This window comes from Colias croceus, chromosome 22 (assembly GCF_905220415.1).
Source record: "Colias croceus chromosome 22, ilColCroc2.1".
NCBI classification, from domain to species: domain Eukaryota; kingdom Metazoa; phylum Arthropoda; class Insecta; order Lepidoptera; family Pieridae; genus Colias; species Colias croceus.
This window is the reverse complement of record NC_059558.1, coordinates 1,476,442-1,499,655: the sequence shown is the minus strand read 5'-3', so window position 1 is coordinate 1,499,655 and position 23,214 is coordinate 1,476,442. Positions and strand designations below refer to the sequence as shown.

General features: G+C 31.6%; 1 protein-coding gene and 2 long non-coding RNA genes across 3 annotated transcripts in view; 1 reads left to right on the top strand and 2 right to left on the bottom strand.

Annotated features, from left to right (window-relative positions):
• LOC123701640 (uncharacterized peptidase C1-like protein F26E4.3) overlaps positions 1-15,768 on the bottom strand; it is a 51,930-nt gene extending 36,162 nt beyond the window's left edge. The window contains exons 1-3 of the mRNA XM_045649125.1: positions 15,500-15,768; positions 2,348-2,493; positions 1,322-1,502 (exon numbers count right to left, since the gene is read on the bottom strand). Of these exons, the coding sequence (XP_045505081.1) occupies positions 1,322-1,502; positions 2,348-2,493; positions 15,500-15,510 (338 nt within the window). The 5' untranslated portion in view covers positions 15,511-15,768. The remainder of the gene's footprint in view (positions 1-1,321; positions 1,503-2,347; positions 2,494-15,499) is intronic.
• LOC123701644 lies at positions 5,874-6,763 on the bottom strand. The gene is made up of 2 exons (XR_006752760.1): positions 6,566-6,763; positions 5,874-6,070 (listed from the first exon to the last, which is right to left on the bottom strand). It is a non-coding gene; the product is annotated as an uncharacterized LOC123701644 (long non-coding RNA).
• A 3,954-nt stretch (positions 15,769-19,722) lies between the features above and the next one.
• Positions 19,723-20,594, top strand: LOC123701780. Its single transcript, XR_006752778.1, has 2 exons — positions 19,723-19,921; positions 20,176-20,594. It is a non-coding gene; the product is annotated as an uncharacterized LOC123701780 (long non-coding RNA).
• The last annotated feature ends 2,620 nt before the right edge of the window (positions 20,595-23,214 follow it).

Sequence of the window (23,214 nt, the reverse complement as noted above, 5' to 3'; positions counted from 1 at the left end):
ATAAACGAAATTATGTTTTTAATCGAAACAAGATTTGCATAAAAAGTTGCATTTATATAGTTATTAAGATAGGTATATGAGTTTTTTTTTTCTTATATATTTTTGTACCGCTATAATTGTTTTCCATACATTTTTTTATATTGATTTTATTCTATTGAGCTCTATCTTTTTAACCGACTTCAAAAAAAACGAGGAGGTTATCAATTCGGCCGGTATATTTTTTTTTTTTATGTATGTACACCGATTACTCAGAGGTTTCTGAACCGATTTACGTGATTCTTTTTTTATTCGATGCGGGATGGTGTCGAATTGGTCCCATAAAAATTTTATTCGGATAGGCCCAGTAGTTTTTATTTTATGAGCATTTTTGTCTGTAGGTATTTGTAAATTTTGCAAGTGCAAGTTTGAAGTCGGTTGTTTTTAACGCAGTTATCACTTGTTAATTATACATAAGAGGAAATTAAGAACTCTCCGTAGAGCCTCTAATACATTGAATAAAAAGAGAATAATTTGCAGTTCCATTAATATTTACTTCAGTATTCAAGTTGATAACCTCCTTTTTTGAAATCGAGCAATAACAAACATTAGTTTCAGTGTGTTACACGCTCACACGAAACTAGACCACGAAGTCACTTGTTAATATATTTTTGTCAAGATTCAAGATCACGAGTGTATAAATAATAAGAAATAGGGTCAGTGTTGCTATTATTTATATAAAAGAATTTTAATATGACAGGTACGTTTAAAGTTCATAAAATAACGAGGTATTTAGTAGGTATTAAGAAGTCGTAAAATTAGTTTGTTTTAACTGGCAATTAAAATTTAAATAGTTTTGCCTATTGTTTTATATAGTATGCGGGTGTGTGTTTTTGTGTTTATGTTGTGAGTGCGTATATTGCTTTGATGATTTAGTTGCTAATTGTTTTAAATATCAATGTAAACGGGTTTATTCGTTTTATAGTTATTTTTACGTTTTATGTAACATTGTGTATTTTAGATCAGTATTCAGAGATTCAGAGCTTATTATTCAAGAGATTGGGATGGAATTCCTAATGAAATTTATGAGTTACCATCCTTCTTTGTGTCAACTTTAATTATAATTGTTTTAGCATTTGCAGATATACTTCTACATATAATTATAGATATATGACGTGACCTGATTATTATTCTAATTCATGCTGAAATAAATCCACCAAACCAAAAATCTCGAAAATTCGTACCTATGTCTTCTACTCTGAAGAAAGAAGAAAAAGTCTTCTTTCTCCAGTAACCCTTCGATTACTTATAAGTTGCTTAACTCTTATCTGCTAGATATACTCACCAAGTATTACAGTTCTCCGTCCGTTTATCTCCCGGATAGTACTGCCGGTTTCTGTACACGCAGGGCTGTATCAGGTACTCTGGTTCCGGCTGTATGCCCAGACAGACAGACTCGTAGTCTGGACAGCAGTCGTCGTGGGCCCGGGTGCGGTTGCAGAATTCGTCGCAATAACATAGTGTGTCTGGAAGAAATTAAATTAATTAAAATATATGCAATACTCTTTTTTAAAAATAAATAGATATTAAAGCTGAAAAAGTTGTTAAAAAATCAAAAAAGAATAATATTTGATGGAGAATGTTTTACTTTGATTTCTTTGTACATCATAGACTCATAGTGCTAGGATAGGTGAACTAAAGTTGAATGCAGCTAAAACCAAATCAAGAACCAGACTCACATAGAATTAGAAGCTATGCTGCTAGAGAAAAATACACATTTATAAACCGACTTTTTTCATTTTCTACGTTTTAAAAGATGTTCCTATCCAAGTATTCTGCCTTAGGCAACAGCGACTATTACCTACAGGTTTAAAAAATTCTTATTCTTAATATTTCTATGGTAACATTCATCTATAGTCAGAGATAAAAAATAATGTTACTCTGTTAAAACTGTATTGCTTTTTGTAGAGTAATGTCCAACAAAATCTATATTTAGTATATTTTATTAGATTTGTAAAAGCAACTTTGAAATTTCTTGTCTCACTGCTCTCGGCACCGTGGCGAATGGTAAAGCTCTTAGGAGAAAGGATGATTCAAAAGTGCTAATCCATACCTACTAATATTATAAATGCGAAAGTAACTCTGTCTGTCTGTTACTCAATCACGCCTAAACTACTGAACCAATTTTCATGAAATATGGTATGGAGATATTTTGATACCCGAGATAGGCTACTTTTTATCCTGGGAAAACGACGCAATCCCGTAAATCCCACGGGAACGGGAACTATGCGGGTTTTTCTTTGACTACCGGGGGCGAAGCCGCGGGCGGAAACCTAGATGAATAAGTAAATATTTGAGTTTATTTACTCACCAAGTATCCTATGTGAACAATCGTCCTTTCTATTCGTACAGCATTGGTTGTTTGATGGCAGGCCACAGTATGGTCCAGGGGGAAGGTCGGGTCGGTGGTACGCAGCTGCTGCCGTCAGTACCGCGAACAGGTATAGTAGGTGGATTCTGTAAGAGAGAGGTGGTTATATATTTGGTTCTGTTTGAAATAGAAATACATAAATAATATACATATGTATACAGGGTTACTTGTAAAACACCGGCAACCTCGCAGGACAAGATAGCTAACATCATAAGCAACAACATTTGTTCTACGACTTTTGATAATTTGTTAGATTTTATTTTCATACAAAAAAAATATTCATTTAATTTTCCGTTTGAATATTATAAACTCTACGCCTCCCAAAAATTACGTAAACAAGAAGCGAACGAGAGGGGGAAGGGGGCGTCGCGTCGTCCATCCGATAATGAATAGAACATAGACTTACAAATTTTAGGAGAGTACAATAAAAGTTTAAAAAATCATTTAAAAATAATTTAAAAAGTCGTAGAACAAATGTTGTTACTAATGATGTTAGCTATCTTAGATTAGCTATCTTGTCCTGCGAGGTTGATGGTGTTTTACAAGTCACCCTGTATATAATATGATCCCATGCTAAGCTTTTCGCTTGTGTTATGGAAACCAAATCAAACCAAAGGCAATGTAGTGTAACTAATTGTTCATTTATATTTGTCCCTGACATAAGTTTCTTTTTGTTCAACTTTCTTTCAACTTTCTTTCTGTATTATAAACTTTTTGAACCGAAACTTTTTTAATGTTTAAATGCCTACCTATATTATTTTCTATAGCTACACTTACCTACCTATACTATATGTGAAAAACGAAGTCACGGGCTAAAATTTATTGAAATCTAAGTCTTGAAAGGATTATGAAATAACGAACAATATTGATTGACACGTTTATCGATAGTTTACATAGAAATGGGTCAATGTATCGCAGATTATCAATTATCGATACATTTGTTTCTTTGAAATCCAGCGCTATCATTGATTCGCTCCTTGATTCAAGTAGCGGGGTTAATCTATTTTAAAGTTATTTAAAAGCAGTATATTTTCTTTAATGGAAGTTTAGAAAATATTGGATCCAAAATAAAAATTCAAGATCGAGGTTTAAATTCTTAAATCATTGAAACTACGCAATTGATTTTATGCGGTTATTTTAAAGGATATAGAAGATTTATCATGTAGGTATACTAAAATCATTACGCTAATTTTATTTATTAGGTTTTAGACAAAGCGGGCGAAACCGCGGGCGGTAATCTAGTATCTAATAAACTATGCTTTTCTCTGTTCACAATTAAAAATAAACATATGTCCATAAACAACAAATTTATAAGACCTTGTCCAATATTTTTAAAAATGTTCCATAAAAATGGCGGACTGGACTTGACATATTATAATATCGTGCGAATTAGAACAGCTTTTATTGTGCCGACATCTGTTACACATATGAATATTATTGTTAGATAAGCTTTAGACCTATTTTATGACCTAGAAAGCTAGATATAAATGTAGCGATGGGCCTGAACTATTTAAAATGTAATCTGTTATATTATATTGTTGCACAATGCCTAAACACATTGCATAAAAGATATTCAGACATTTTCTGTTCGCCTATTTTAATATATTAATTGTAACATAGGCTAAGAATATAAGTTATAATAATTAATTACTACTTATATTACAAATTCTAAGGGTTATACGTGGTACTTATAGCCCTTTGATTGATAGGAAAGTGAAAACTAAAAAGAAAAAACAGACTCTACAATCTATAGACACCCACGCGACATACCTTACAAAATCTCGTCTCAAAATAAACTAGATGTTACAGAAAAAAAACTATAAAAACCTTTCACATAATATCACAGACACATAAATACTCAGACATTAGAAAAATATAATAGTCATCACAAGTAAGAATGAAAACATCATAAAATTTATAATAAATCGTCTAATGTAAATTTAAAAACACGCAGATGCATCGCAATTCGTAATAAATTACTTCCTTTAGTTCGATAACCTCAGTGTTGATGCGAAAAATATTTATAAGCGGTTACATTAGAAAAATATTTGGTATTTGATGATATTTTTCAAGATATTTAGCATAAACTATGAATGCACTCTACAACAAGTTGATCCATTTTACTGTCGAAAATGAGAAGAAATGCTATGATTTTTTTTCCATTAAAAAATCAAAATTGATTCCAAGATTATCGCGGCAAAATCTCAGGAATTGTAATTTAAAATTTTGGTAATAATAAATTAATGTTCTTGGAATAAGTAACATTTTCTATACCTAAGTACCATAAAGTTTCATGGTGACCAACTTTATCCTACTAATAAAAACGCGAATGTTTGTAAACAATGTATGTACCTATGTTTGTTACTCTTTCACGCAAAAGCGACTGAACGGATTTTGATTATACTTGACAGTGTTGTAGCTTATGTACCAGTATAACACATAAGCTAAACAGTTGCTACTTGTTAATATTTTTAATTTATTTTAATATCCGTCCTCTAAAAGACAGTATACAGTTTGTAAACATAATTACATAACCTCCAGCTGATAAATGGATTATCGTGATAAGCATCACAATGATAAGATTAATATTATAATGAATATAATCTCTAAAGAATTCGCCATTTTATGTCACCTCTTTGACCTTTCTAACCTTGTTAAATAGATAATTAACTGCAAAAAGTTTGAAGGATGATGCTTCGGACGTGAGATTAACATGGTCAATGTTATATCACAATATACAGATACATACAGTAAGGAAACTTCATACAAAATGTTCGAAATGGCTCCCCCCCCATAAAGCGTGTTTTCGAGGGTATTGAGGGGGATCGATAGTAGCGGGTGACACATCCACAGATTTTGAATATAGTATGGAAAAAAGTTTAAAGTGATGTCATTTCACATTAAATAAATATCGATTGTTTCAGTTTGTAGCCCTTTCAATAAATATATATCTGTATCGTATCTGACTACAAGTTAAAAAGAGACTATTTTTTAATTTCTATAGATATGGCAGTATGAGTTTTAAATTATGTTGACATATTTTCTACCAAAATGATAGCTACAAACAATGATATTTTATGTATAGATACGTTATATACTCACAAGATATCCAAAAAAAATGCTTCCTATGCAGTGTCAGGCACACACAAATACAAGTTTCATTTTACTTAATTTATTACATTGACAGACTGTATAAGAGAGATGGCTCTAATAAAATGATATAAACAAAAAAGACAAAGATAGTTTGTCACTTCCGCGCAGGTGTAAGCAAAAGTCACAAGAATTCACCAATTAAATATAAATAAACAAATAGTTGCCATGGCAATTGGCATAGACTAACGACACAGAAGGTTCAATGTTATAGATGTTACGTTTCCTGCACACGTAAACAATTGTGACAATTTCATTTACTATTTAATTATTATTAAGTTGTATTAAAATGAAAAAAAACTTTTTTTGAGATATAACTGTATTAAGCATTTATTACTAGCTGTGGTGTTCGTTTTCGGTCATCATCATTTCACCCGATAAACACCCACTGCTGAGCATAGTCCTCCTTATAGAACTCCATACGGACCGATCTTACGCTATTCGTTTCAAGGCAGTTCCCGGAACCCGTACAAGGTCATCACTCCAACTTGTAGGATATAATAATAGTGGTGCCTAGATGAAAAAAGTATGAAATAAAAGAAAGGATGAAGTAGGTATAAGCCTTTTTTATCTAAAACACAAATAAAATGTATGTTCAATAGCTATTTACAGAAAAGCAAATAGCATTTTTCGTCAGTAGCGATAATCTTTTCTTTAATGCATACGTATATTCAACATCATTTTTGCAAACAAACATTTTTGCCATCACGATTTCATTGTATATAATAAATATATATATTTGTTAATTACATGCACTGTGAGGATTTAAATATAAAAATAATCAAGTATTTACCCAAATCGAAATTAATAAAATAGCCGTTCTATTTTCAATAATCGTATCTACATGATAATCTTTGAACACAGTGTGCGCTAGCTTTGTCACACTAGTGATTGAAGCAATGTTTTATCCCTTTCATTATTTCAATACAAGTGTCTAGCAAGTGTCATTCATTAATAATTGCAAAATGTTATTTTTGCTCTAAAATTATAATATTTTAATACATTTACCTGTGATATGATATTCCTCTATCTTTCTTTATTTTACTATCGTAATTTGTGCACTTTCTGAACACACAAGAAGGTATTATTGATAATTTTAACGTTTATATCAGCATGTACGTTCGCTGTCACAAGTCACAATCTGACTGATTCCACTGGTCCCAATTAGGACCAATTCACGGTTTACGTTTAGGTGCGTTGGTAACGTATCTACCTCTTGTTTCTATATATAATATCATTGGCTACAAATAGTACCTATTAGGAGTCCAGTCTGTTTAAAGACCGCATCTATTTTTTACGCAATCTAGAAGAGCACGAAAATCTAAAAAATGGAAACCTTAAAAAATCTTGTTTAAATTTATGTGCATAATTACGTAAATATTAGGGAAGAAAAAGATAGATATTATAATAATTATTGTATTTTTATCAATACGTGACTTTACCACTTTGTCAAGCACTAAGCCTGTCAAACTATTTTCTTTTTCATCCTAAAACAAAAAGGTTATATAAAAGGAGGTTCTATGTTCGTATAATAATAATTTTAATTTATTTTTGCATATTTTGTGTTTTTTAATTTAATTTAATTTATCGTTTTAAAAATAATTTAGTAGGTATACCTACATACAAGTATTGTTAATTCTGGTTTAAAATAATTATTGAATACTTATATGTATCATACAAATATCAAGCATTATAAATAATTAAGGTAGGTACGTCTACATTAAAATAGCCTTCGGCGTCCAAAAAAGACAAGATTTCGAAATATAGCACTGAAAAAAACGTACCTATTTACTTTTACAAGGTATATATTTTATTGAGATTGTTTCTTCTTGTAAATTCATATTTAGGCTACACCATTTTTTAATTTTAACGGGTTTTAATCTTAAAATTACCACAAAGTCAACTGTGAAAAAAAGCAAACAGAAATATACAGGCCGAATTGATAACCTCCTCCATTTTTGAATTCGGTTAAATATCTAAAAGGTAACAGCCCTATAGCTACACGTCATAATTTCATCGCAGGGGCTTAGTTTCCTAACTGTATGTACGTAGTATATATCTGTTAACTGTGGTTATATGCAATTATATGCCCAAAAAAAAAAAAAAAAATTCGCATACGTAATTATATATTCAAAACGAACGGTGAGTAGCCTTTGTTGATATTTTTTGTAATATGAAGAAAATAATATTAGTATATTTTATACTAGCTTTCCACCCGCGCGCGAGGCTTGGCTAGCGTTGTCAAAGAAAATCCCGCATAGTTCCCGTTCCTGTGGGATTTCCGGGATAAAACTCATCCTACGTTCTTTCCTCAACACTCAAGCTATCTCAGTACAAAATTTTATCCAAATCGGTTCAGTAGTTTTTACATGAAAGAATAACAAACATCCATCCTCACAAACTTTCGCAATTATATTATTTGTAGGTTAGGAAAATTTTATATCCTGAGGATGAATGAATTCATCCGTGGGTGAAACCGCGCGGCAATTATTAATACCTACCACTTACTCATGTAATTCCGAATGATGCGTAATTCTTTAAGAAACCCAATATTATTATTTTTTCTTATATTATGACGAATAATTTTCTTTCATAAGCCTTACAATTTTAACAAATAAAATGAACAAGGATGAATGGACCTCAAAATTCCATATTTCAATGTAATATTTGTACAAGTGTTTGAATGTTAGAAAACGCAGATCCTTTAAAGTTTAAATAGTACAGTGTCGTAATCCGTAAAATTGATAATATGCGTTAAAATTGTTTTCATAGTTTATTTGTTTCATAAAAGTGAGTAACGAAAAATAAAATTTCTCTTTCTACATTGTTTTTTGTAATTCTATGAATGCTGGACATAATTTAAATGGAAGAAACCCAAAAGCAATAGCTCATTAAAAATCAACAATCAAAATCAGTTCATCCAGTTGAAAGTTATTTGGTAACAAATCCAAAAAACGTCTCAAAGTTTGACAACAACTGCGGTAGGTACCTACTTATTTTTAAAGTCTAATTCAGAATCTCATATTGTTAGAGTCGTTTAAAAACATTTATCCATTATTCAGGGATCAATTCAGGAGCTCATTTTATAACATACTAGCTGTGCTCCGCGGTTTTACCCGCAGTACCTACTCCGCTCCTGTTGGTCTTAGCGTGATGATATATAGCCACTATATAAAGAAATAAATAAAGCGTAGCGTAAATTAGCATATGTATATAGCTATATACTATATAGCCTTCCTCGATAAATGGGCTATTTAACTATCAAATCGGACCTGTAGTTTTTGAGATTAGCGCGTTCAAACAAACAAACTCTTCAGCTTTATTATATTAGTATAGAATGGTATAGATTATAAGTAATTTTGTAATATTAATAACAATAAAAACGTCAAAATATATATCCATTATCCAAGCACTAAAAACTATGAAAACAGTAAACTAGGCATATCACATTCCTCCGTGATGCCTAATACGTATATTTGCTTGTTATATAATCCAACTGCTTCAAGGTTTTCATTATCAATGCTATGTCAGCACGAATTTAATATGTAAATACTAAACGCAGCTGATCTGGCCGCACGAAAACAAACGATTTTGAACTTTTGTAATATGAGATAAGAAATAATTTGTCTTTTGATTTTTTTTCTAATTCATAATGTATATGAAGCAAGATTATAAATATTTTTTATTCAAAGATGTGTTATTTTTAACTTTACACTGGCAAAATGTGTTCACTCATTGCCTATAAGAAAAAAAAAATGTTCAAGTCGTATACCGAGTATACACGCGCCTTCGGAGGCATAGACAATTTTAGGCCTTTTCAGAGGCAGTAGAATTCGGCCAGCTACGACTTTTGATTTTGTTCGCGAATGCATGTGCCGCCTTTTATTGTGCCTTTTTTTAACCTTACTAAAATTATTAATGCGAAAATGTGTTTGATTACGAAGATTTGTTTACAGTTTCAGAGCTATAAGCTAATGGTAGTTAATATTTTAATTTAAAAATATAGGAGGCTAGTAAATGATATAATATTGAAAAGTGCACGAAATATTTCTGACTAAGTCTGACTCACGTCGACTTTTTTTAATTTGGCAATGGTTTTACTTATTTTTATAAATTCAGTGACGTGACGAGAAGTATCACCTGCAAATAACTGCGTCACCTTCCAAATTACCTTAACCTCCTGGGGCCTGCGGTCATATATATATTACATAGACAATATAAAAATATTTCAACGCCATCTTTTGCGTATATGCGGGAATAATACCTCTAATCGATGTAGTGGTATGTCATCCGCTATACTAAACGGTTTTTGGTTATATAAGTGACAGTGGTTTGAAGTATTCTCATTTCGAAGTTGACGGTGGCTGTGCGACGGCAAACACGTGGTCAGTAATCTTACATTTCTAGTGGTACCATTCGTATATTGCAGTATATCTTTGTATATCTAATTATAAAAGATATTATTTCTGCAACCGCAATAGTTATTTTGAAAGATAAATCTAAAACTTGTGAAAAATATGAATGTTTTCTTTTATGTCATACTGGTAAGACATTTGGTCTCAATTCTTGCCGATTTGGTATTGGTTACAAGAGTCCCATGTATTACCTATATGACATTCTTTAGTTTATGTTACAGATTTCATTATAATTTTCAAGGATTATAAGATACTGAGATCTACCAACACCTGGATGAGTCAAATATTGACCTATATGATGGACCTATGGTGTTTCTTGCCGGTTCTTCTCCATAGATACTGCTTTCCGAATCGGTGGTAAATGTTAATACTGTTATGACGATTCAAAAGTGCTTTTAGAAGGAGTCTAATTGAATAAATAAATGTTTGAGATGAAGATAATCCCCCAAATGATACCGATGAAGCCGCCCAAACACCAGAAAATGAGTCTTCTTCCATTCGTCCAATGAGTATGAGTCACGTCAGTACAGAATCGTCACTATGTATGTCATCTTCAGTTGTTGGCAGACCATTTCGGGGACGCACATGACGTGGACCAAGCATTAGAGGAGGCTGAACAAGAGGATGGATTAGAAATAAGACCTAGGGGTGGACGTGACAATATAAATACACCGCCGCGCCGGTGCAAAATACTTGAACTGGTTATTTCTCACCCTTAAAAATACCTATCTTTGAACCAAGTTACAAAAAATAGATACAGAACAATAGATAGAATAATAAATATTAGGTTTCAAGTTTAAAAATACATAATAACTAAAAAAACATGTAGTTTTTCTTCATTTTCATAAACTTATTACACTTGGAACTGGGACCCCCTGTAATATATAAATGACATAAAGAAAATCCAAGTTTTCCACAAAAGATTTTTTTTTCCATTTTTTTATATATCTATAATTGCATTAGAACAGATACAGCTACTTTTTATTAAAAAAGAAAGAAAAAAAAATCCTGGGTCTCAGGAGGTTAATGACTAAAGATATAATTTACAGTGAACGACACCCCTCTCGATTCCTATACATAACCGGGCCATACTAAATTTTTAACCACAATAGAATAAATATTAAAACTATATCCATACTAATGAGACAGCTGGCTATTAAAAAAGTAATGTTAATTTCTAATCCCAACCACTATTACCGCTAAGCCGGCGCCCGTCACCAGACGCATTAACACGACTTTGGTCCAGTTACGAAAACAAAAAAAACGTGCAAAAAGCTTAGCACAGAATAAAAATCAAGTTCAACGACCGTATAGTAAATATAAAAACTTTATGCACGCTATTCGGATTCTAGTGTGATTTATGCGCCGCGGGCTAATGTCATCTTAAAAAAAAGTAATGTCAAATGTTTGGCGCGAAATATTTATGAATAAACTACTTAATGTTTTAATGACAGTTAAATACGCGCGAACTCAATTTTACGATGTTTTTACACCTCTCTATTTGAGAACATAACCTAGTTTTTACGACGATGTATTTATTTGTTTTAATGATTACAGTTTTTATTGACTTCCCTAAAGACGGAGCATGCAAAATTATTTATAGATGTGCCCTAAAATTCCCGATCTGATTGAGAGAATCATTCAACAGCCTATCAATTTAAAGTATCTTTAGGATGTTTGAATTGATAAACAATAAAATAAGATATAAACACAGCGCGTTGAGAACATAAAAACACACTTAGAATTAAAATCGGTCAAGGGTTTATGAAAAATCTATTTTTATAACCATTCCTAAACCGTAACAATAAATTTCATGAGAGATAAAAGCTAATAGAGATTATAAAATATGTAGCTCACAATACGAATTGAAGCCAAGGCAATTCGATTGATTCTGGATACTGGACAGATAAAAAATAAAAATGGACGATAAATTAGAATCGTATGATAAATGACCGATTTTGCGTGTGAGATAAATTTATATTGAATAAAAATTAATTAGTAACATGGCGTTACAATGTTTCGGATTATTTATTATGATTGCGTTTTATGTAGAGACGCGTTCATCCTTTTGTTTTTGGGTTGAATCAAATTCTAAGATGAAAAAATATGTTTTTAGCGAAATACAATAGATGTAAGTAGTGTACATTTCGTGGCTACACTAAAATAAACCGCGAATAACAATTTTAGTTTCAATTCATTACTTAATTCGTTTTTATTTTAGCTCTTTAAAAAACTGGCACCAACTGTTTTTTTCGAAAAAAAAAATCATTACACAGAGACTCAACACTGCGACTGGCAGGTAAAGTTTACGAAAACATTTTTTTTATAGAACATTTTTGAAACACAAATATTTGCACGGAATACAGATTTTCCGTGTTTCTTTTTATTATTGTCGATTCGAAAAATTCCGAGCTACAAAGCAAACAGCCGTTTTGATGTTAATTGATAATAATTAACATTGGGGCTCGTATTTCGCAATTACGTCAATTGCGATAGAATATGTTACAAGATAATATTACTAAATATATTATGGGACTTGGTTTAAAACGATTGGTTTAAAACGGATTTTTAATTATTTGTTGTTAACATAATAATATATCGAAAGGACAATAAATAAATATGCTTACTTACTAAAAAAAGATCGTGTGTGCCGAGCACACGTGTCAGAAGAGAAAATTTTGGCAAGATTCAAAGATACCAAAATCGTCGCCTTACCTCCATGAATGACGGTGTTACTATGACGCGAAAAAAAACCCTGTGTAAACAGATTTGAAGTCAGTACAGAGTCTTGAACCTTGTCTACTGACCCTGTGTAAATCAGCACTTACCTACTCTCAAAGCGTCTAAAGAAGTTTCACTTCAAAAACTGCAAAACACGCTTAAACTAATGAAATTATTATATTGTCACCGATACTTGATAACGGTACAAATTTTAGTTGGTTACATATAAGCATACAGGTGAAGCTAATAAAAGCGTGTTGAAAAAAGATACTTTTTAAGAGATGTTTTTTTTCGGTTTAGAAAATAACGTCTCGTTCGAAACATAGACAAAATAAAATGTAGGTAGTTAAATTATACCTAACAATTCACAATATTACCTTGACTCTCCTAACCATATAGAGTATAAGAACACTTATACATTATATCAATTAATCTTTTTAAGTTACACTAAAGTCAATCCATCAGTTTTAGAGTGCTATACAAACATACTTTAATATTGTAAAGTATTTATCTACAGCTACTTTACGCTGCAACGGTGTTAGAGCTCACGAACTAGAATATTTATAAATTTACTTTTAATTATTCTAAAAATAATAAAATATATGAATATTACTAGCTGTGTCCCGTGGTTTCACGCGGAATTACCAACAGAACAAGTGAAAAAGCAAGTACATATTTCTACAACTTATGTGTTATTCTGGTACATTAGCTACAACACTGCCAAGTATCATCTAAATTCTTTCAGTAGTTTTTGAATTCCTAGATTATTAAAGAAAATTTTATTGTTTTTCACGATTTAAATTAAAAAAGAATAATATAAAGACCGATTTTCTAATAATAAGTATGTTTTCCCAGTAACATAGCCTATTATTTTACACTAGCTTTCCGCCAGCGGCTTCGCCCGCTTTGTCTAAAACCTAATAAATTATATACTAAACCCTTCCTCTTGAATCACTCTATCTATTAAAAAAAAACCGCATCAAAATAAACCGTTGCGTAGCTTTAAAGATTTAAGCATACATAGGTACAGACTAAAGAAAGAAAAAAAGAAGAGAACAGCGACTTTGCTATGGACTATGTAGTATGAAATAAAATCTGGCAAAAACTATACTCTACAGAACAAGTTATTTATCGCACGTGGCAGCTAATAATTAATGTTTTATTGTTTTGAAACAAAGCTAACTGATTGAGCTCACCTTATCGAACGATAAGAGTAATGTCGGATAAATAAATCGCGTGTGTTTATTTATATTTGAATACGTATAAAAAGTCCCTTGTAGAGTAGAAGAAAATGCTACGAAAAAGTAATTACTACCAAATTTTTAAGTTTATTTTATTTTTGTTGTTACTGGCAACTTTTAACATTCTTTTTTTTCAAGATATCAAGCAATTTGTATCAGGCATAAATATAATGGATATGTCGTGGTCATATCGTAGATTTGATCATTTCATGATATGAGTGGCCATTTCACGAAATGGTCGCATATCGTGAAATGGCCAACATAGTTTGATCAGATCGTTAAATCGTCAACGTTTCACGATTTGGTCATCCACATTTGGCCAGATCGTATAAAATATAAAGAGTCCATAAAATATTAAAAAAATTCAGAATAACTATATTCTAAAAACTTGTTTTATGTCATTTAAGTTAGTGCCGCGGCAGCGGCCGGCGAATGCCAGAAGCGAATCGTTTTTGCAATAGAAAACAGTTAGGTTAGGTTAGGTTAGACTTTGATAAACAACGCACGAGCCGAGCGAGCAAAGCGAGCGTGCCGCGGCAGCGGCCGGCGAGTGCCAGAAGCGGATCGCTTTTTAAAAAACAAACAATTATAATAATATAGCAGTAGTTTCTTAAATTATTTTATTTAAGTCACATTTTTTCTTAAATACATATAAGATATCCACATTTTCCATAGTACTCGTACCTCTTCGTCGTAAATTCTTTGCTATGACTTTCTTCATAATATTGTTATTAAACGAATTATGAAGTTTTTAACTGCGAATAATTTAATTTTCGCCAGCGGCCGCCATCTTATCACATGAACACAGAGCTTGCAGCGCCTCTACCAACGATTAATGTAACTATTTTACGATATGATCAAATAATTTTGATCATTTCATGAAAAAACCGTGCGTTAATTGGCCATATCGTGAAACGATTTCTTATCATTGATCTGCCCAAACCACATCATGATGTGGCCAAACTAAATTGGCCATTTCACGATATGCGACCATTTCGTGAAATGGCCACTCATATCATGAAATGATCAAATCTACGATATGACCACGACAGATACAACATACAAGACTTTGTATTTGAAATAACGCAAGCAATATAGAGTTCATCTGTTTAGGAATTCCGGTGTCAGTTTGAAGTGTTACCCTATTATTATGTTATACTATTATTTGCGTTATGAGTTCATTAATAAACCGAGACAATAATAATTTAGTAGAGTTGCAAAAAAAAATATTTTTACCATAATAAGATTTTTTTTTATGTAGAGCTCCTTGCGATTTAAGTATTTTTCAACAAATTAAAATTACTCTTATTTTACAGTATTTTTAAATACTTTATAATTATTTAAAATTGTTTCATAATTTAAATTATAAGAAATAATATGTATTCTTGTTCTTTAAAAATGTATCATTAATAACACATTGCCATTGACATTTTCTGCTAAGATTTCAACTTTCAGGTTCATATTTGAAGCCCGCAAGTTCCTGGTGTTTTCATTTTATGTAAATTCTAGTAAAGGCAAATAACAACTAATTTAAATATTAATACGTAAAATAATATTTTACTCACGTATTTGCCATGACAGCCTTTCTAACACTAACAAAACACAGCCAAAGAAAGCAAAATTGTTCGAAAATGCAAATTCGGAATTTACAGTCTTAGAAAATTAAAAAAAAATTCACGCAATTTTTTTTCTATCTTCCCATTTTAAAAAACACTGGCTGAAAATTTTAAAGTCTTTCGAAAAAAAAAGTTGAACTGTCACTTTGCGCGGCAAAATCGCTTGACGTTTGAACGTCAGGGTAGCGCGCTAGTCCAAATGAAACTGCGCTTGGCGCCTTCTCACACCTGATTTAATAACGCGGTAAATATACATATGTTTAATATCAAACTTTGTATTATTGAAACGGTATGTAATGTCTCAATTTTTAAAGCGTGATTCAGTGCTTACGCAGCCGCCGCAATCATATTTATTCAGAACTGGTACACAATTCATGGGAATTTTATTGTCAATGTGTAGTTATCAAACCACCAACTAGAATTAATGAAGCATGAATTAATAGACGTAATTGACGTAATGCAATCTCGTGAATAGTCGCTTTTCAGTTAGATAAATGAAGCAATTAGTGCTAATTGATTAGGCTCATCGGTTTTGCAGAATTTACAAGTTGTAGGTATTCATTTTTTTTTACACTACCAAATGACGTATCGACATTAATTAATAATTTATTTTTGAAATACCTTTTTAAGCTTTTAACACTTGTATACTATTTAAAAATAAATACTATAAAAAGTTATAACTGTTGTTTTATTTAATTTGGCATCAATTTGTACAAACTGCATCTGTTCGGATCTGCATTCATTTTATCTTACATTGTTGATATTAAATGCATTCTACAGTGGCAGGTACATTTCCCATCTGTTTCTCTGATTGAGATTCTTTAGGGCCAGGGGCAAAAAGATAACTTCTCTACAGCTTCCATACTAATCCACCTTAGCCTATATTATTAAAATGAATCGCAAAATGTGTTAGTAATAAGCGCATAACTCGAGAACGGCTGAACCGATAGCTTTTTTTTTTTAATAGGTATTCTTTGAAGGACGAGGAAGGTTCTTATTGAGTAAGTTAAGTTTAAGTGAAATTCTCGTGTGGCGGTGTTTGAAGTTAAGCTTGACCGATTTTCACGAAATTTTGTGTGCATATCAGTTAGGTCTGAAAATCGAACAACATCTATTTTTCATACCCCTGTGATAAGACAGCTAGTAGTATAATATTATTTGTGATTCCGATATATTTTAAGAACACTCTACAACTCTATGTACTTTTTTACTCTAACTTTCGATTTGTATAGAAACTTATGAGTTTGAGTTTAATTTGATATACAAATTTGTATTGTTATTAATTTAAATTTAAATAGATTTCGTTTAAAAGTATATTAATACGTAGATTAGGCGATAAATATGGATCAAAATTACTTACATGAAAATGAAGTATTAGTAACATATACTTAAAACTTAATAAATCCCTATTGACAAATTAAATAGGTACGTCGGTGTAATTTCTATGAAATAATAATACTTGTTTAAAATAATTATAAGTCGTATGAAATTTCACACCGCAATCCACATACCGTTGTGGTCAATATCAAGGTAATTAAAAATGTTTCATTTCCTTAATATTAGGTATACTGTAAATAATACAATATTAATGTTAAAGCACATCGTATAGTGAGTATTTAATTTAATTTATAATTAGTGTCCGATTCACTTAAATTTTAATGCCTACAATCTTACACTATGACAGTATAGAGTAAGTATAATGTAGAGCTGGCAATAAATAAAACCTTTGCTGTGTAGGTTCTATGGAAAAGATTTTTCAAATTGTCTCTAGTTTTAATTTCGCACTCAAATCTCAAAGATGTTATTTCCTTCTTTAGGGCGCTTTTCTATCATTAATATGCGAGGATGTGTAGTGAGGAATGTGTTTGTAAATAACCAATCATATCGCTCCATTTAGTTTGTAGTTTGAAGCGTTTAGCCTTTGAAGAGATACCACAGAATACTTCTTCTTGTGTTCTCCTAGTGTACAGTGCTGCATATTAAATACATCTCTACCATTCGATAAAATATCTATGAATACATTGTAGGCTTATTGTAAATAATTGACAAATAAAGATACAAATATTTTTACGAACTTTCACATTTATTCGTAAGACGTAAGACAATAAAATATGTATTTTCTCAAGGATTCTTTAATCGATTCGATGATAAAAATTTAAATCGATAAAAATTTGAAGCACGTGTTATTTTCATCTCCAATATGTTATTTAATACGCATGAAATAAGTGTGACACGATAAAATATAGTAAGGTTCCGTATATAGTTCTTTTGTATTTTTTACAATTATTGTATACCTATCAAGTAAATAAATTACTATACTATCGCAAATTTTATACACAGGTAGGTTTATGAATTTTGAGTGGGAATACTACACATAAATTCTGGAATACAATTTTAAATGAATATGTGGAAAATAAAACTTGAAAAATCATTTTATCTTTTAACATTTCTTAAAAAGTTTGCATTGGAATGCATGCAAACTTTTAAGAATTTTCCTCGAATTTTCACATTCAGGAGTCACGGATCACGGATCTAAATTACTTCATTGTATCTCTGTTCGAATACCTGGATTATCATGTAATATTTATCACATGTTGTAATTACGCCTATATTATAACAATATTTTGTTACGTAATTTTTTAAAGAATAGAAAAAAAATCGTATACGAGGCGGCATTCGAACCCGCGTCTTTTGCCTTTCGATTACTCTAGTGACCACGGGTGGCCGAGTGGCCGAGACGTCACCCCGAAATCCACTAACTATTAATAGAATAACACAATTATAAAGACGCGAATAACACAATTATAAACCCAACTTTACCAGATTTAACCAAAATTACATCAATATCTACAGAACCCTATAAAACTGGGTCAATAACCGTGTAGAAGCGTGCAATTGGGGTTGGCGGACAATTAAGGCATATGTTTTTCAATGAAGACAATAAATTTTAGCATGAATTCATTTTGGTCTTATTCTGTCTTTATTCAGCTGGAAGTTTGTTATTTTGGATCAAGCAACAAAGCATAAAATAAGAATTGGAAAATACGCACTTTTTTTTGTGTGGTGATTCTCAATGTTAGAAGGGCTACTACATTTTAACGCGGACGCGTGGGTGAACTGAAGGTTCACCCTGGTAACGACATGCGCAAGGGCGTCCCCCCTTGACGGAGATCTCGAACCAATAGTTCAGGATACATCGCCCATTTTTGCAAGTGACTACTATCAAGCTAATTTTCCGTTTGTAGCTTTATTTTGATGAGACGCCCAATAATTTCGTGTACGAAAGTCTCGATTGTGGTAGCTAACAGAGATAACAAGGATAAAAATTTTTGATTTGATGGTTCTCAAATATTTATTACTAACTGATTTTTTTTTGCGAACCTTGCGAATTTCGACTACAACCTACGCCCATTTTCTCTGCTATCTATAATAACTAGGTAATGAGTTCACCTTTGTTTATGTAGTAAATTGGAAGGTTAACCTCAAAACATCACAGATCATAACAAGTCATGAGTATTAGTACTTGACTTTGAAATAAAACTAAAACCAGTGTATAAACCTTGAGGTGACATTAAAAACACAAGAGCAATTACTCAAATACGTTTCAGTGTCTATTAGTAAGGAACTAAAAATATGAATTCATCATGTATTTGAAAACAAATAGCTAGATTGTTTGGAACTCGTAAATCATAGCATTCTTGGATATATTTAGACGGTTTCCCGCGATGTTAGGTATGTGTGCATTCTAACCCTTATCGAAGCTTACTTGCCATCCTGTCAAATTCAGGTTTCAGCAGTAGATACTTTTGCGTACTTGTTAAAACAAACGCATGTATTAATTTATTTTCTTCTGCAGATGATACGACAGATAATATCATGCTATAAAATGAAGATACCATCCTTCCATTTTTATCCTAATCTATCACTCTATGTTAATGCTTCATTTTATTTAAAGTACTTTTGTAACGCTTTGTTATTGATTAAATAAAACAATTTTTCTATTTCGTCTTTTTACGTTTTACTCTATCGACTCTACCAGAGGCTGCTTTTGAGATTTCTAGTTCTTAGCAATTTCACACACATAGTATGATGTATATGAATATAATGTTGTAATTGATGATAGGAAATTATAAAGTTTCAAAACATTGAATATTTTAACAATTATTAGAGGAAAGTCACCAAATATGGAATAGTATCCTAATATGGAATTCCTTCATTTCTCTAAGACTATAAGTATGAATCGCAACATTCGACCATCTTCTGTTTCATTTGGTGTACTAAATATCGCACTAACACCATCGAATTATTTGCGCGAACGGTTTACATGTAGCAGGCGTGTTTTGTTTTGATGCCGTGCAGAAATTTTTTAAGGTAAGTAATAAATGAGTATTACTGGCTATTATGTTTTGTTTTCGATAAGTGTTATACTATTTAGTATATTGGTATTATGTTTATTTCACCATTTTGTGATCTTTTGTCTTTAAAATATTGTGAAATGAAAAAATATTTAGAAGAGTTTGAACTAGTATAAAAATCCAAATATGGACAGTCGTCGGTGTCTAATTATGGAATATTATAAACTTGCTATTATTTCTTTAAAAACTGTATGTAATGTTTGTTTTTAGTAACATACATGCATCAGCAGAGTCAGGAGGTTCTGTTCAAGACTTCTTTCCATGGATGAAAGTGGAGAAAGTTGAATTAAACGCTTGATGTATGGGCTCTGAACACATTATGATGTGCTGGTCCAGATGGATCTGGATTTGTGACTTTTGCAAGTAATTACGTAACTTCTTTCATTTATCACAATGTGTTATATTCATTTAATTGATCTCAAAGATATTCATTACATTTTTGTAATTGTTATGTTGATTTTTGCTTATATTCCATAAATGGGTACCTATTCCATATTTGGTTACTCTTTTGTGATTTTGTTTTTTATGTAAGATTTTAATTTGATTACTGATATATCTGGTTAAAGGCTGTTAATTACTACTTATAGATGTATGTCTGATCAGTAAAAGCAATAAACTGATTTAATTTATGTGAAGTTTTATTTTTATATCCCAAAAACAAAATGGTATTCCATATTTGGTGACTTTCCTCTACTGTTGACTCTAAAATTACGATTGGTATTAAGCTTATGTGTAGAAGACTTATGTGTATAATACAGCCCTTTACTTAGTTCATTCAGGGAAATAAACAATCATGTTAACTTGTTAATTATGAATAATTAAATCAAGTTTACAAGCGAAAAGAAACGCATACTAATGAATCTAAAAAGAAAAGCATTAGCTTAGGCCTGAAGAATCTATGAAGAAATTGAGCCTAAGCTTAAAAAAATTAAAATTGAGCCTAAGCCTTGCCATGCCGTTTTACGCTTGTTTATCTTGGCGAAACCGCACTTCGTAGTATCAAAACTAATATATATAGAATTGACATGATAACACGGAATATCCTAACAATACCAGGAAACATGTTACACGAAACAGATTTTGTTTGCGTCATAATATTGTTATGGCCTCGATTCGGCATTTATTTTTATAAAGGACCTCGACGATACAGGTATTTGGGACAGGGGTGTTTTGAAATGTTTATTATTGTTACTTCTTGAGCACATTTCGGAGAAGAGAAGACATTTTCTACTTAACTACCAAGGTCATGGGATCATTTCGCAGAAGAAAACAGGGCCGACTTCATTTGGTGATAAAGTGACAGATAACCTATTTAATAGTTTTTGCCGTATATTTTTACACATTATTTGTCATTTTAACTGATAAATCTTGATAGAATCGTGAATTGCATGCTTTCCTGAAAGATACTTCAGTTCTTTAATAACTCAGCCCCCGGAATCACAGACACAATAGAACAGATCGGGCCGCTCGGGGCTCAATGGGTTAAAAGTTAAGATTTCGTCTATAAAGTATTTTCTGTATAAACAGAACAATGCAATTGTTTATGTGTTTTGGATATATTTTAAGAAGAGAATCATGTTATAAATCAAAAATCATTATTTTAAATTGATCAAAGATACCCTGAAGGTTAGACGTGTATCTTTTGATCCTCTTAGACAAACTATCTATCACAAATATTTATATGCATATTGTATATCCTAATTTGTGGTAAATATAGGTCAAGACAATTCAGGCAGAAACTAAATACCATTTTTTTTATATTTCATGTACGGTTTTGAAGTGAAACTCTAGGCGCGTTTAGGGTAATGCGACGATTTTGGTATCTTTGAATCTTACCAAAGAAGTTTCACTTCTGACACGTGCGCTCGTTTTTCTGTAGCTATCACGTAACTCATAAACAATAATACAATTGTAGAGTACATACACGTACGCACATACTCGATTTTACGGCAATTTAATGTTGCCATGAAAACAAATACGCTTGTGGTAAGTTCGTCTAGGCTGTTTGATGTTGAGCCTTCGCCATAAAATGTAATTGTGGTCTATGATCGCGTCACATTTGAATTTGGAATGTCAGTGTGCGATGCATTCCATCAAAGAGTATAAATAGCAGTGCGGCTGGCAACAGAAAAACAGTCATAAACTGACTTCAGGTGAACCGACAGCTTGAAAGCACTAAATCATTTTTAGATCAGCGCCCGCAAACATTAAGATTTACAGTCGCTTTTGTAAACGTTATGGCTTTAAGTATTTGAATTTACTGGGAAATCCTGAATGGGTTTTGTTTAGGAATTCTTGTTTCGTACCTTTCGTACTTTTTAGGTAAATATAGCAAGATCAAGATTGTTGTTCTATGTAATAGATGTATTATTTTAAATCTGTACTAATATTATAAATCTGAAGAGTTTGTTTGTTTGAACGCGCTAATCTTAGGAACTGCTTGTTAGATTTGAAAATTTCTTTCGGTGTTAGCCCATTTATCGAGGAATGCTATAATAGGCTATCATCACGCTAAGACCAATAAGAGCCGAGCAATGCGGGTGAAACCGCGGGGCACAGCTAGTAAATAATAATAGATACCAAAGACACCTACACCATATATTGTCTACAATGATAAATAATACATTGCAAGCGCTTTATTAATTAACAAAAGAAACCTGACCGTAATTTAGTGTAACCTAAGTTCTTAATGATACAACTGTCCTCTACAAGACCTAGGCATTTTTTATTTGTCACTACCAGGACAAAACAATTTTTAAAAATCTTTATTCTAAGAAAATAATATAATACATTCTTTATTGGACAAAAAATATACAGTACACCTTATATAAATTAATTAGGTACAAGTATTTTGCAAAAGGCGGCCTTAGTGCTGCACTGCTATCTGCCAATCAATATTGTATTATTATTGTTTATTTTAACGAGTTCCAGGCCTCGAAGTTTATAACAGCTTACCTTCTACAATGCCGAATTCCTAAATTCAGAATAACAAACACCTGTAAATGATTATTTACGATGTGAATTCAGATGATTCCTTTGAAATTTTTGAAATGAAACTTCTTTATCGGGGTTGGAAAAAATTTAGTGTAACATTTTTTCGTTTACTCATGACATTTTTCCGTTACGCGCCGTCGTCCATCTTTTTCTTATCCCTACCACGCGTGATTCGACGTATTTCTGTAAAGCTGCATACTCATAGTGCATATAGTAAATTGTTTTTTGAAAAATAAGGTCATAAAGAAGTTTCAC